The sequence below is a fragment of the Aquarana catesbeiana genome, linkage group LG03 (genome assembly GCF_042186555.1).
Source record: "Aquarana catesbeiana isolate 2022-GZ linkage group LG03, ASM4218655v1, whole genome shotgun sequence".
Classification (NCBI taxonomy): domain Eukaryota; kingdom Metazoa; phylum Chordata; class Amphibia; order Anura; family Ranidae; genus Aquarana; species Aquarana catesbeiana.
This window is the reverse complement of record NC_133326.1, coordinates 13,212,846-13,226,948: the sequence shown is the minus strand read 5'-3', so window position 1 is coordinate 13,226,948 and position 14,103 is coordinate 13,212,846. Positions and strand designations below refer to the sequence as shown.

Sequence of the window (14,103 nt, the reverse complement as noted above, 5' to 3'; positions counted from 1 at the left end):
TAATAAATATACTTCATGTGTTCTGGTTGGATAGCAAAAGTCAGCTGATGGGCCGGCTCCATTAACTCCTTCATTCCCGGGCCAGCGAGGCTCGGAGGTGCCACCAGCTCCATTGGCAGAGCTTGGATACGATAAGCTGATGACTAAAGCAAGTTTGAGGAAGTCGGCCCGGCAAGCTTCTCCTTCCTTCCCGAGAAAACAAAATGTTAGTTTTTCTTTCAGTTCCCTGAAATGTATTTCTGCGGTCTCGCTGATTTTTCTGGGGGTGTCCGGCGCCTGCGACACATGTCATTATGTGGAGGGCGGAACGTTCTGCTATTGTGGGAGCCGCAGATCCTCAAATCCTGCCTGCTGGCTTCCAGATGTTCGGTGACCGTTTATACCGCTTAACCGTTTCACGCCGGGGCGCTCTGTGGTCAGGAAGAGGAAGGCCGGGGACTTTGAGCGCGCTCGGGCGCGGCGCGGGTTAAATCTCATCCTCCACACTTTGACAGCCAGTTTCAGTGCTGGCCGGGAGCCAGGGGAGCTAATGGAACCCAGATGTGCCTCTGTTTGGCAGCCTCATTACTGATCCTGAGGTTCCTCGCTCACATTTCACTTCTTCCTTCCTTAACCCGTTCAGTGCCCGAGGATCGCTAAACTCCCTCCTAAGACCCCGCCACTAAACGGGAGCTTGGACCCACTTTAACCACTTGATGACCAGCCCAAAATCCGTATTTTTTTTGCTAGAAAATTACTTACATTTATATGTTTTTATTTTTGCATAGACCCTAGATCAGGGGTCAGCAACCTTTTCCCAATTAAGGGCCGGATTCAATGTATGTGAATGTATGGAGGGCCACATTCACCGGATAATAAATGACGATAATAATAATCCTAACATAGTAATAATAACAGTTCAGGTTTATATCACTTTAAGGTGCTTCACTAATACCACTGTAGTGTCCCCTGTACCCCCATAGTGTCCTCTGTCCTTTGCTCACCCCCCCCCACTGTAGTGTCCTCTGTACCCCCATAGTGTCCTCTGTCCCTTGCACCCCCCACTGTAGTGTCCCCTGTACTCCCATAGTGTCTTCTGTCCCTTTCACCCCCCCACTGTAGTGTCCTCTGTACCCCTATAGTGTCTTCTGTCCCGTGCACCCCCCCCTGTAGTGTCCTCTGTACCCCCATAGTGTCCCCTGTACTCCTATAGTGTCCTCTGTCCCTTGCACCCCCCACTGTAGTGTCCTCTGTACCCCCATAGTGTCCTCTGTCCCTTGCACCCCCCACTTGTAGTGTCCTCTGTACCCCATAGTGTCCTCTGCACCCTCCCCCCACTGTAATGCTCCTCTGTACCCTCATAGTGTCCCCCTGCACCCCCCCCCCCACTGTAGTGTCCTCTGTACCCCCATAGTGTCTCCTGCACCCCCCCACTTTAGTGTCCTCTGTACCCCCCATAGTGTCCTCTGTCCCTTGCACTCCCCCCCACTGTAGTGTGCGCTGTACCCCCATAGTGTCCCCTGCACCCCCCCCCCACTTTAGTGTCCTCTGTTCCCCATAGTAACCTCTGCACCCCCCATTATAGTGTCCTCTGTACCCCCATAGTGTCCTCTGTCCCCTGCCCCCCCACTGTAGTGTCCTCTGTACCCCCATAGTGTCCCCTGCACCCCCCCACTTTATTGTCCTCTGTACCCCCATAGTGTCCCCTGTACCCCCATAGTGTCCTCTGTCCCTTGCACCCCCCCCCCCCCCCCACTGTAGTGTCCTCTGTACCATCATAGTGTCCTCTGCACCCCCCCCCCCCCACTGTAATTCTCCTCTGTACCCTCATAGTGTCCCCTGCACCCCCCCCCCCCCCATGTAGTGTCCTCTGTACCCCCATAGTGTCCCCTGTACCCCCCCCCCCCTACTTTAGTGTCCTCTGTACCTCCATAGTGTCCTCTGTCCCTTGCACCCCCCCCCCACTGTAGTGTCCTCTGTACCCCATAGTATCCTCTGCACCCCCATTGCAGTGTCCTCTGTCCCCTGCACCCCCCCCCCCACTGTAGTGCCCTCTGTACACCCAGAGTGTCCTCTGACCCCTGTATCCCCCACTGTAGTGCCCTCTGTACCCCCATAGTGTCCTCTGTCCCCTGCCCCCCCCCCCCCCCCCCACTGTAGTGTCCTCTGTATCTCCATAGAGTCCTCTGTCCCTTGCACCCCCCCCCACTGTAGTGTCCTCTGTACCCCATAGTATCCTCTGCACCCCCATTGCAGTGTCCTCTGTCCCCTGCACCCCCCCCCCCCCCCCACTGTAGTGCCCTCTGTACACCCAGAGTGTCCTCTGACCCCTGTATCCCCCACTGTAGTGCCCTCTGTACCCCCATAGTGTCCTCTGTCCCCTGCCCCCCCCCCCCACTGTAGTGTCCTCTGTATCTCCATAGAGTCCTCTGTCCCCTGCACCCCCTCCCCCCCAATATAATATTCTCTGCACCCCCCTCCCCCACTGTAGTGTCCTCTGTACCCCCATAGCATCCTCTGCACCCCCCCCCCACACACTGTAGTGTCCTCTGCACCCCCTCCCACTGTAGTGTCCTCTGTACCCCCATAGTGTCCTCTGTCCCCTGCACCCCCCCACTGTACCCCCATAGTGTCCGTCGTTCTTCCTCTGTACCAAAGGATCGGTGATTGCCAGCAGACAATTGAGTCCACAGTACCTGCCGATCAACTCCCGCTGTTTGTAATCACATCGGGATCGAGCCGGCGGCAGTGCGCATTCACACCCGCTACCCAGGAGAGCCGGATTATGTGTATATATAAGTGATCCAGTGCAGAGGTGCCGCCCTGTAGCAGTAAAACTGCTATAAGGTGGGCCAGGAGCGGGCATTACAATAAGGGGCACCGCCCCGCTAGTTTGCATGCGGGGCGCCGGACTCTTAGCTTGCTATGAGTTTTTTTTTTTTTTTTGCAAGCACATGATTAGAGCCTGAGGCTCCAATCAACCCGACAGAACACCTTTGGGATGAATTAGAGCGGAGACTGCGAGCCAGGCCTTCTCGTCCAACATCAGTGCCTGACCTCACAAATACGCTTCTGGAAGAATGGTCAAACATTCCCATAGACACACTCCTAAACCCTGTGGACGGCCTTCCCAGAAGAGTTGAAGCTGTTATAGCTGCAAAGGGCGGAGCCAACTCAATATTGAACCCTACGGACTAAGACTGGGATGTCATTAAAGTCTTTGTGCGTGTAAAGGCAGGTGTCCCAATACTTTTGACAATATCGTGTAGTTCTATGCAAAGTGTATCAAAAGCTGAAGTTCGAGCTTTAAATGATTCAGATCGTCAAACAAATTTTAATATATTAGACAAAGATAAGCCGAGTAAATACAAAATGCCGTTTTAAATTATTTAATTTTTTAAAGGGAAAAAAGCTATCCACACCTGCCTGGCCCTAAGTGAAAAAGTAATTGCCCCCTGAACCCCCTGCTGCATAACCCAAGTGCACTTGAGCTTGAGGTCAGGAACTGATGGCCGCACATTCTCCTTTAGGATTTTGTGGTAGAGCTCAGAATTCATGGTTCCATCAATGATGGCAAGTCGTCCAGGTCCTGAAGATGTAAAATAGCCCCAGACCATCACTCTACCACCACCATGTCTGACTGTTGGGATGATGTTCTTCTTATGAAATGCTGTGTTAGTTTTACTCCAGATGTAACGGGACGCACACCTTCCAAAAAGTTTAACTTTTGTCTCATCAGCAAACAGAATATTTGCCCAAAGGTCTTGGGGATAATCAAGATTTTTTTTTTGGTAAATGTGAGATGAGCCTTTGTGTTATTTTTGGTCAGCAGTGGCTTTGGCCTTGGAACTCCCCCATGGATGCCATTTTTGCCCCCAGTCTCTTTCTTATTGTTGAATCCATGAACACTGATCTTACCTGAGGCAAGTGAGGCCTGCAGTTCTTTAGATGTTGTTCTGGCTTCTTTTATGACCTCCTGGATGAGGAGTCGTTGTGCTCTTGGAGTAATTTTGGTCGGCCGGCCACAATGCGACACCGGAGGAGGGGAGGATTCCGAAAAGCGGAAGTTCGATTTTTGGGTGGAACTCCGCTTTAAGTCCAAAAATAGTGTCAAAAGTGTCTGATCTGTCTGCCGCAGTGTCGCAGTCCCGCTAAAAATCGCAGATCGCCGCCATTACTAGTAAAAAATAAATAAATAAATAAATAAAAATGCCATAAATCTATCCCCTATTTTGTAGACGCTATAACTTTTGCGCATGCCAATTTGCACTTATTTTTTTACCAAAAATATGCATAAGAATACATATTGGCCTAAACTGATGAAGAGATATTTTTTTTTTTTTTTATTAGAGCAAAAAGTAAAAAATATTGTTTTTTTTTTTTCAAGATTGTCGCTCTTTTTTGTTTATAGCGCAAAAAAAAAACGCAGAGGTGATCAAATACCAAGAAAGCTCTATTTGTGGGAAAAAAAGGACGTCAGTTTTATTTGGGTACAACATCGCACGACTGCGCAATTGTCAGTTAAAGCGACGCAGCGCCGTATTGCAAAAAAAATGGCCTGGTCATTAAGGGGGTAAATCCTTCCGGTCTGTGAGTGGTTAAAAAATGAAATCCTCATTTAAAAACTGCATTTTGTATTTATTCGGATTATCTTTGTGTAATATTAAAATTTGTTTGATGATCTGAATCATCAACCTCTGGAAGCCAATGGCTCCCGCTGCTGTCTCAGCCAATGAGAAGGGAGAGTCCCCGCAGAGCCAAGGCTCTCATGCACATTGCTGGATCACAATGGGGGTTCAGGTAAGTATTGGGGGGAGGGGGGGCAGAAAACTTTTTTTTACCAGTTTAACTTTTGAATGTTACCTGCAGCATTGTGATTTATGATGAACTTGTCTCCACAGGCGCCAGACGGTGACCAGCACACCCTGTTGGATCGAGCTGCATTTGAATGGTCCGCTGCAGTGGCTTGATAAAGTTCTGACACAAATGGGCTCTCCAAGTATCCGCTGCTCCAGCGTCTCGTAGGCCAGCATGTCCAGGTCACACGATCTCGCCGACCTGGAGAACCCCAAGATCCACCAAGCACAGAGCAAGATCCCAGCACACTGGCTGCCATCCCAACCTAAGATCTTCCCGACGATCACGTGACAGAGCGTGGGATGTCAGCCCCTAAATTCTTCTCTGTGTGGAGCTATGACAGTACACCGATCTGGAACACTCAGCCAATTTACACGGTGCAGTACCTGGCTCTGAGCACCCAGCAATTACCACAACACAGAAGCAGCTGCTGTTCTCCGTTTTTATTGCTGATAATAAGCACAGGTCCATATAACACTGAGAAAACAGTGCTGATAGACAATTCATCAAACTTGACCGGTAAATTGGGCGGAAAGTCTCTGAAAGCCAGTGAAAAAAGACGAGTCTCACGTTTTACGATACAGGGTACAGTTTCTACAAAAGTTCTCAAACTTCTCATCTATGGATTTCCTTGGCTTCCGATCTCCCCAGAGATGTGGCCATGCCTTTCACATGTCAACCCTGTCATGAACCTTCCCAACATTGGTGACTTGTCCCTTCCTTCTGGACTATTCTCTTTGATTTTTATGTCTCCTGTGCTATATAGATAGTTATTCTATAGTCAGTCTGTTAAATACATATCTTCCACATGGGGCCGGTGTCTACAGAGGGCTCACAGCAGCATTACTTGGGTAGGAGCTCCCAGAAAGCAGGTAAATCGGCTCCGAATTTGACAACTGGAGAAGCAACGTTCATTCTAAGTGTTTGTTATATGTGTATCTTATTGTATACCCCGCCTGAGCATGAAGCCTGCTGCTATACAGGTACATCTCACTAAAGCCAGCGTATGGGGCCTATGACTTCTTTCCTACCCCAACATGATGAGACCTGGTTCCAATTTTTCTGGATACCATATTGTTATTGATCATAAAGCAGTCATTATCAACTAGGGTTCCTCCAGAGGTTGCTTAGGGGTTCCTTGAACTGTGACTGGTTGCCCCCCTATTTGATGGTGAGTCCATAGTTCCAGGGCCAACTCCACTTGGCCAAGCCGGCTGCATGGGCCCATTGATTGACCTCCCGTTTGATGGTGCCTCCATAGTTCCAGGGCCAACTCCACTTGGCCAAGCCGGCTGCATGGACCCATTGATTGACCTTCAGTTTGATGGTGCCTCCATAGTTTCAGGGCCATCTCCACTTGGCCGAGCCGGCTGCATGGACCCATTGATTGACCTCCCGTTTGATGGTGCCTCCATAGTTCCAGGGTCAACTCCACTTGGCCGAGCCGGCTGCATGGACCCATTGATTGACCTCCTGTTTGATGGCGCCTCCAAAGTTCCAGGGCCAAGGTTGAGAAAGGCTGTCATACAGACAGGAGTTGGGTTAGTGACACAAACGTTCCTGTATAGACAATGTAGCAGTCTCTTGATAAGAGGCAGGTGGCCTGTGACCCAGAAAGTTGTTCTGTCAGTAAGCCAAGCCTTGTTACCTCCACAGGTAGAAGGCAGGCATGGGAAAGTCACAATGGCCATGCACCCAGTGGCAGGCAGGTCATGGTGGCATTGATGTTGAGGCCAAGGGTGACCATATGCAGCCTAATAAGGCAACAGATTTGAGCATCATTGTTTGATATAATCTGGTCCTGTAGGCATTAGCAAAAGATAGAGAGCACTTCCGGAGGTAGGACGTGCCAGCACACAAAGATTTCCCAACATGTTGGAAAATCCATTTTAAACCTTTGCCAGACCATTTCCCTTATAGGATGGGGGAGTGGAAGGAATATATCATGCATGAAAGATTATGGAGGGTCCTAGCAATATGCAATTCCGGGGGGGGGGAGAGCTGGCAGATCTCCCATAACCCTTAAGTTTCATTGGGGGATCTGCCAATGTTGCGTCACCCTAACCAGTACGCAATCGTAACTTCTTTTTTTTTTTCCTAGTCTGATTTCTGAGATCTCAGGGTCTCCTTGTCTTTGTTTTAGACATAGCATGAGGTGGAAGCCATTCTTTCTGCTCTGTATATTTATTTACAGAGAATGCCAGTGAAATGTCGCTGCGGCAAGCGTCCTCTTGTGTACCTCTCTCCAGAGCATGGCCAGCTGTTCCCAGAAAAGGCAGCTATGACCACATGCAGCGTTCCCCGATTGGAGATATTTGGGGGGGGGGGGGGGGGGGGGCAGCGTACTCGTAGCACAGATGGGGAGATTTCTCCGCGTATATTTGTAGCATGAAAGAACAGTCTCCCTCAGTCTGTAACAACTCCATTTCTCGAGTTAAGCTTTATTTTACAAAAACTAATCTTACAGTTTCTTTGTTTTAGTCAATGTAGGAAATATCTTCTTTGTTTTTGTTTTTTTTTTTTTGTTTTTTTTTTTATTCGTACGCATTTCTGGGAAAACTGTGTTTTTGGTTCCTTTTCCAAATTTGTCTGTTTTGCTTGTATGTGTCTCAATTATTGTTAAGATATACACATAATATATATCTATCTATCCCCCAGAAATACACTCTAGGCTCTGATTAGCTGAATTTTTTAAATCTGCATCATTCAATCACAGTAGCCAGTAAGAGAGGTTATTCAAAGTTATTTGTGTTATTCAAAACGAGTAAAAATGCATTGCATCAGTTATTTCTCCCATCCCCCCCCCCCCCCCCCCCATTTCCATTATGGTGTCTTCATTCTTTGTGTTAATGCAAATACATATTTTTCCCCCCTTGTATTTCCTGTTTATTTGATGTCTCCTGAAATATCTTGCCATAATCTTGTTCTGTATTTGTTACAAATGGATCAGATTTCTTGATTTACATTGATTACTGACATACAGGTGCGGTGTACAGCCGTGGCCAAAAGTTTTGAGAATGACACAAATATTAATTTTCACAAAGTCGGCTGCCTCGTTGTTTTTATGATGGCAATTTGCATATACTCCAGAAGGTTATGAAGAGTGATCAGATGAATTGCAAAGTCCCTTTTTGCCATGAAAATGAACTTAATCCCATAAAAAAAACATTTCCACTGTATTTGTGAAGAAGGCTTCAGGGCGCCCAAGAAAGTCCAGCAAGTGCCAGGACCGTCTCCTGCGGGATCGTGGGCACCACTAGTGCAGAGCTTGTTCAAGAATGGCAGCAAGCAGGTGTGAGGGCATCTGTACACACAATGAGGAGAAGACTTTTGGAGGATGGCCTGGTGTCAAGAAGGGCAGCAAAGAAGCCACTTCTCTCCAGGAAAAACATCAGGAACAGACTGATATTCTGCAAAAGGTCCAGGGATTGGACTGCTGAGGACTGGGGGAAAGTTATTTTCTCTGATTTATTGGCATGACACAGGACTGATGGTAGCGCTCACCTTTTCTTCTCCAGACAAGGTTTTTTCCAGATTCCCCAAACGATTATGGCAAGGTGCTCCATCATGCTGGAAAAGGCATTGTTGCTCACCAAACTGTTCTTGGATGGTTGGGAGAAGTTGCTCTCGGAGGATGTTTTTGTACCATTCTTTATTCATGGCTGTGTTCTTAGGGGGCATCGAGAAAAAAATCGTTTGGGGCATCTGGAAAAAACCTTGTCTGGAGAAGAAAAGGTGAGCGCTACCATCAGTTGTCCTGTGTCATGCCAACAGTAAAGCATCCTGAGACCATTCATGGGTGGGGTTGCTTCTCAGCCAAGTGAGTGGGCTCACTCACAATTTTGCTTAATAACACAGCCATGAATAAAGAATGGTACAAAAAACATCTTCCGAGAGCAACTTCTGCCAACCATCCAAGAACAGTTTGGTGAGGAACAATGCCTTTTCCAGCATGATGGAGCACCTTGTCATAATCATTTCGGGCATCCGGAAAAAACCTTGTCTGGAGAAGAAATGGTGAGCGCTACCATCAGTCGTCCTGTGTCATGCCAACAGTAAAGCATCCTGAGACCATTCATGGGTGGCTTTGCTTCTCAGCCAAGGTAGTGGGCTCACTCACAATTTTGCCTCAGAACACAGCCATGAATAAAGAATGGTACAAAAACATCCTCCGAGAGCAACTTCTCCCAACCATCCAAGAACAGTTTGGTGAGGAACAATGCCTTTTCCAGCATGATGGAGCACCTTGCCGTAAGGCAAAAGTGATAACGAAGTGGCTTGGGGAACAAAACATGGAAATTTTGGGTCCTTGGCCAGGAACCTCCCCAGACCTTAATTCCAGAACTTGTGCTCAATCCTCAAGAGGCGGGTGAACAAAAAAAACCCCACAAACTCCAAGCATTGATTATGCAAGAATGGGCCGCCATCAGTCAGGATGTGGCCCAGAAGTTGATTGACAGCATTCCAGGGGGAACTGCGGAGGTCTTGAAAAAGAAGGGTCAACACTGCAAATATTGACTCTTTGCATAAACATAATAAAATTATCAATAAAAGTCTTTGACACTTACGAAATGCTTGTAATTATACTTCAGTATAGCATAGTAACATCTGACAAAAAAAAGATCTAAAAACACTGAAGCAGCAGACTTTGTGGAAATTAATATTTGTGTAATTCTCAAAACTTTTGGCCACGGTTGTACATATATGAGGTGTGACAGTTTAATTCCTGGAATGCCCGCTGCATAGCACTATGGTGGCGAGTCACACAATCATTCGCACTCGAGCGTGTTCTGACATGTTCTAACTTGCACTTGCCTGGGTAGCCCAGGACCCAGTTGCCTCGGTCTTTAGTAGTAGAAGTAGTAACACGTGTGTGTGTTGTGCTGTTGGCAGAAAAAGAGCGACAGGAATCTGGAGCAGCTGATCAACATCAAATTTTGCATTAAAATTGGCAAAACTGCGCATGAAACTTTAGGTCTGTTACAGCAGGCTTATTGTGAACAAATCAAGTGTTTCAGAATGGCGTAGGCAGTTTAACCACTTCAGCCCCGGAAGGATTTGCCCACTTAATAACCAGCCCATTTTTTGCCATACGGCACTGCGTCGCTATAACTGACAATTGCGCGGGCTTGCAAGATTGTACCCAAACAAAATTTACGTCCTTTTTTTACCCACAAATAGCGATTTCTTTTTGTGGTATTTGATCACCTCTGTGGTTTTTATTTTTTGCGCTATAAATAAAAAATCACCAACAATTTAAAAAAAAAATTTTTTTTTTTTTACTTTCTGTTATAATACATATCCCCCAAAAAATTTAAAAAAACAAATTTATTCATTAGTTTAGGCCGATATATATTCTTCTACATATTTTTGGTAAAAAAAAAAAAATAAATAAATCGCAATAGGTGTATATTGATTGATTTGCGCAAAACTACGCATCTACAAACTATGGGATAGATTTAGGGACTTTTATTTATTTTTTATTGTTTTTACTAGTAATGGCGGCGATCTGCGACTTTTAGCAGGACTGCGACATTGCGGCGGACAAATCTGACCCCCAAATGACACTTTTTGGGGACCAGTGACATTATTACAATGATCAGTGCTATAAAAATGCACTGATCAATGTAAAAATGACACTGGCAGGGAAGGGGTTTACACGAGGGGGGGATCAAGGGGTTAACGGTGTTCCCTGGGTGTGTTCTAACTGTAGGGGGGATGGGCTCACTGGGACATGACAGAGATCACTGTTCCCGATCACTGGAAACAGTAGATCTTTGTTGTGACATCTGGCAGAAGGGGGAATCGCCTTGTTTACATAGGCAGTTCCCAGTTCTGCCTCTCCTCACCGCGAGCGCAGGTCGCCGGCGGACATCGAGTCCGCGGGCACGCTCCCTCTATCCTACTTGCACGTATCCTACTTGCAGGTACGTCGGTTCGCGCAGGAGAGCCGACCTGCCGCAGTATATCTGTGTGAGCTGGTCGGCACGTGGTTAAGGAGGAGTGGGAAGATGTCCATGATGATGCAAGAAGTGGGCAGCCAAAAACACAAAGGATGGATGCCAATGTGCACAAAGTGCGAACCCTCGTACGCCCATGCTGTTTTTTTTGTTTTTTTGATCACAAGTAGATGGTTCACTACAAGTTTATAGAACATGGTACAACGCTCAACCAACATTATTTGGAAATTCTGAAAAGGTTCCGGGAATCTGTTTGGAGGAAAAGACCAGAAGTCTGGCCCGACAAGTGGATTCTCCACCACGACAATGCTCCTACACAAATTTTTTTTTTTTATTATTATAATCCATTCCGGGAATTGAATTATCACACCTCATATGAGTTTGCGCTTGGCATCAGGTTTCTTCCTCCACTGTCTTGGGGGGGGGGTGGTCTTTCTTCCGGAGAGCCCCCCATTGGGTTTGCTTTGGCTGATCGTGAGGAGTGGGGCCTTCCCGGTCTTCTGGCTAGAAGAGATAGACCTGAGTGTGCTTTGCCCCTTCTGGAGTCTTGGGCCATTGAGGGGTCCTTCCTCTTCGGGAGACGAACCATCACACACCCTAATGCACTTTCTTGGTTCTCTTTAGTGTTTTGTTTTTGCACACCGTACCACAGACAAAAAATAAAAATAAAAGAGTTAGCACTTGGCAAATAGTACCTGTTCTCTTGCTGGGGTCAAGGCTAAGTCAAATTATTTTCGTTACAACGCAGGGGGGCTTAAACTTATGACAAAAATTACAGACAGTGAGTGTACATAGTGAGATTAAGGGAGCACTAAACTTTCAGGGCCTAAGGTATTGCATTACATAAGGCCTCTTTCTTGTAAATACAGATCAACAGGATAATACAGAAACAAAGGTGGACACAGCATGGAGAAATAGTTGTAAAAACTTCAGGTATCATCAAGAAGGTTAGTCCGAGACACAGAAATTTAAGCAAGCCCTTGGAAATCCAAGGGCAATCACGTGTGGTCAGCAAGAGGTTGTCATCCACTCCTAAGTCCTGATAAGTTGGTAGCACGCTAGACTAGGTTTAGGTGCTAGGGGTCTTGCAGAGCCATATGTAAAACATGTGTCGAGAGGGAAGTACAAAACATAACATTTCAAAAAGAGAAAAACTAAAAAGAATACTTAAAGAAAGGTAGTATATACCGTTATTCAAAAGAAGCATTTTCTCACCATGTGTCCAATCCCAGCAGGACCAGGCCTGTGGGCCAGAGAGACATACAAAAAAAAAAAAAGATAGGAAGAAGCAGTGAGGAAGAGGAAGACCAGAAAAAGAATAGGATCGGTGTGCAAGGCAGAGAAAAAGGCCTCTTTCATAGACCTAAGATTACAGGTCAGCAGCCTAGAGTGACCATTGCTTGGGCCCATAGGTCCTGAGAGAGGAGAACAAGGGGGGTAGGAGAAGTTATGGGGATAACCAATGAAATATAGGAGCTGTGGAGACATCGAAGGGAGGGGAGGATCAAGGAAGGAAAGCAAAGGGGTAAGGGGCCGGGGATCAGTTGAGAGATGGGTTGGGGAGAGGGAGACGTAGGAATGTATTCCCCCTCAGACTTGGGTGCAGGAGCCCAATAGGTAGGCTGTAAGTAACTGAGGCGCGAAGAGTTCAAAGATGGAGTAGAGTTGGCTCAAACCTTCGAACCCATCCTTAGCGACAATTCAGACGTGTCCTGGTCTGTTGCGGTGCGCTTTCGCATGCATTGCTTTAAGGAAGCCAGTTCATTTTGAGGAGACTGTCAATGCACCTCAACAGACCAATTAATATACATGCACCTCTCTCCCCGTCGCATGCATTGTCAGCTGCTGTTCAATGTGTTGGGGTTCAATTTAAATGAAAGGGCACTGCAACACACTGCACATACAGATAGGTGTTGACACATATTACCACAATGCAAAAAACTGAATCGGCACTTATCCTAGGTTTACACCTATGCGTTTTTTTAATGCGTTTTGCAGTTTGCAGAAATGCTCTACACTCCATTTAACATGGTTTCCTATGGTATAAGTTCACATCTATGCGTTTTGTGGCTTTTTGGAAACTTTTTTCCCACGTTTTATTTATTTATTTCAGTTACTTATATAGCGCCGTCAATTTACGCAGCGCTTTACATATACATTGTATATTCACATCAGTCCCTACCCTCAAGGAGCTTACAATCTAATATCCCTAACTCACATTCATACATACTAGGAACAATTTAGACAGGATCCAATTGTCTTTGGAGTGTGGGAGGAAACCGGAGTACCCGGAGGAAACCCACTCAGGCACAGGGAGAACATGCAAACTCCAGGCAGGTAGTGGCGTGGTTGGGATTCGAACCAGCGACCCTTCTTACTGCTTAGGTGAAAGTGCTACCCACTACACCACTATGCCGCCCGTTTTGCAGGTAATATACTTCAATGGAAGCGCACAAGAAATGCAAATGTTGTGTTTGTGATGCAATCTTTGATGTGTTTTGCTGTTTTTATTTTAACTCTGTATCTAGCTGGTGGCTAAGCAAGGGGCCGGAAAGCCGTCCACCGCGTCCTTAACAACCGACGAGGCTTCAGCTGTTAAAGTGGTTGTAAACCCTTACAGACCACTTTTACCTACAGGTAAGCCTAGATTAAGGCTAACCTGTAGGTGCAAGAAATATCTCCTAAACCTACACGGTTTAGGAGATATTTGCAAAAGACAGGAACCGATGTCTACGGCGCATGCGCCGTAGACAACGGAGCGCAGTGGCACTGAGTGTGCCGTTTCTAACGGCAATCATGCCGTTAGTGGCAGCTCCGGCCAATCACAGCGCTGGAGCCGCGATACCCGGAAGAAGGATGGACGCTTCGTGGAAGAGGGGACAGCGGTGACATCGCAGGCTCCTGTGTCAGGTAAGTGACACGTAATGGGCTACTATGCGATGCATAGTAGCCCATTATGCTTTACCTTTGCAGGGAAACAAAGAGGAAGTATCAAAAAAGAGGATTGTCCCCATAGGGGGTTTTTCAGGCAGCAAATAGTAATTGTAAAATACTAAAGAGAATAACGTAATTGTAGTTTTTATTATAACAAAGTATCAAAAAATGCTTTAGCCTCTGTATGAAAACAACCCCTTGCTTGATCCCAGCGTTTCCGATCAGTCGTCCACTACAGGTTCTGCTTTCCCTTCCCCATTGCCTCCCTGAGTTTTTGGGATTACCTTTCGTGCGACTCCTCGTAAGGCACGCACGAACAGTTGGCTCCGCCGCTGATTGCGCCGACTGATCGGAAATGCTGGGATCAAGCAAG

At 46.8% G+C, this 14,103-nt stretch overlaps 1 protein-coding gene across 1 annotated transcript in view; it reads left to right on the top strand.

Moving 5' to 3' along the window:
* The window catches only part of SMAD3 (SMAD family member 3), a gene marked incomplete in the record, with an annotated part of 184,186 nt that extends 176,472 nt beyond the window's left edge, over positions 1 to 7,714 (top strand). The window contains 1 exon segment of the mRNA XM_073618291.1: positions 4,881 to 7,714. Within this exon segment, the coding sequence (XP_073474392.1) occupies positions 4,881 to 5,004 (124 nt within the window).
* Between the last annotated feature and the right edge of the window lie 6,389 nt (positions 7,715 to 14,103).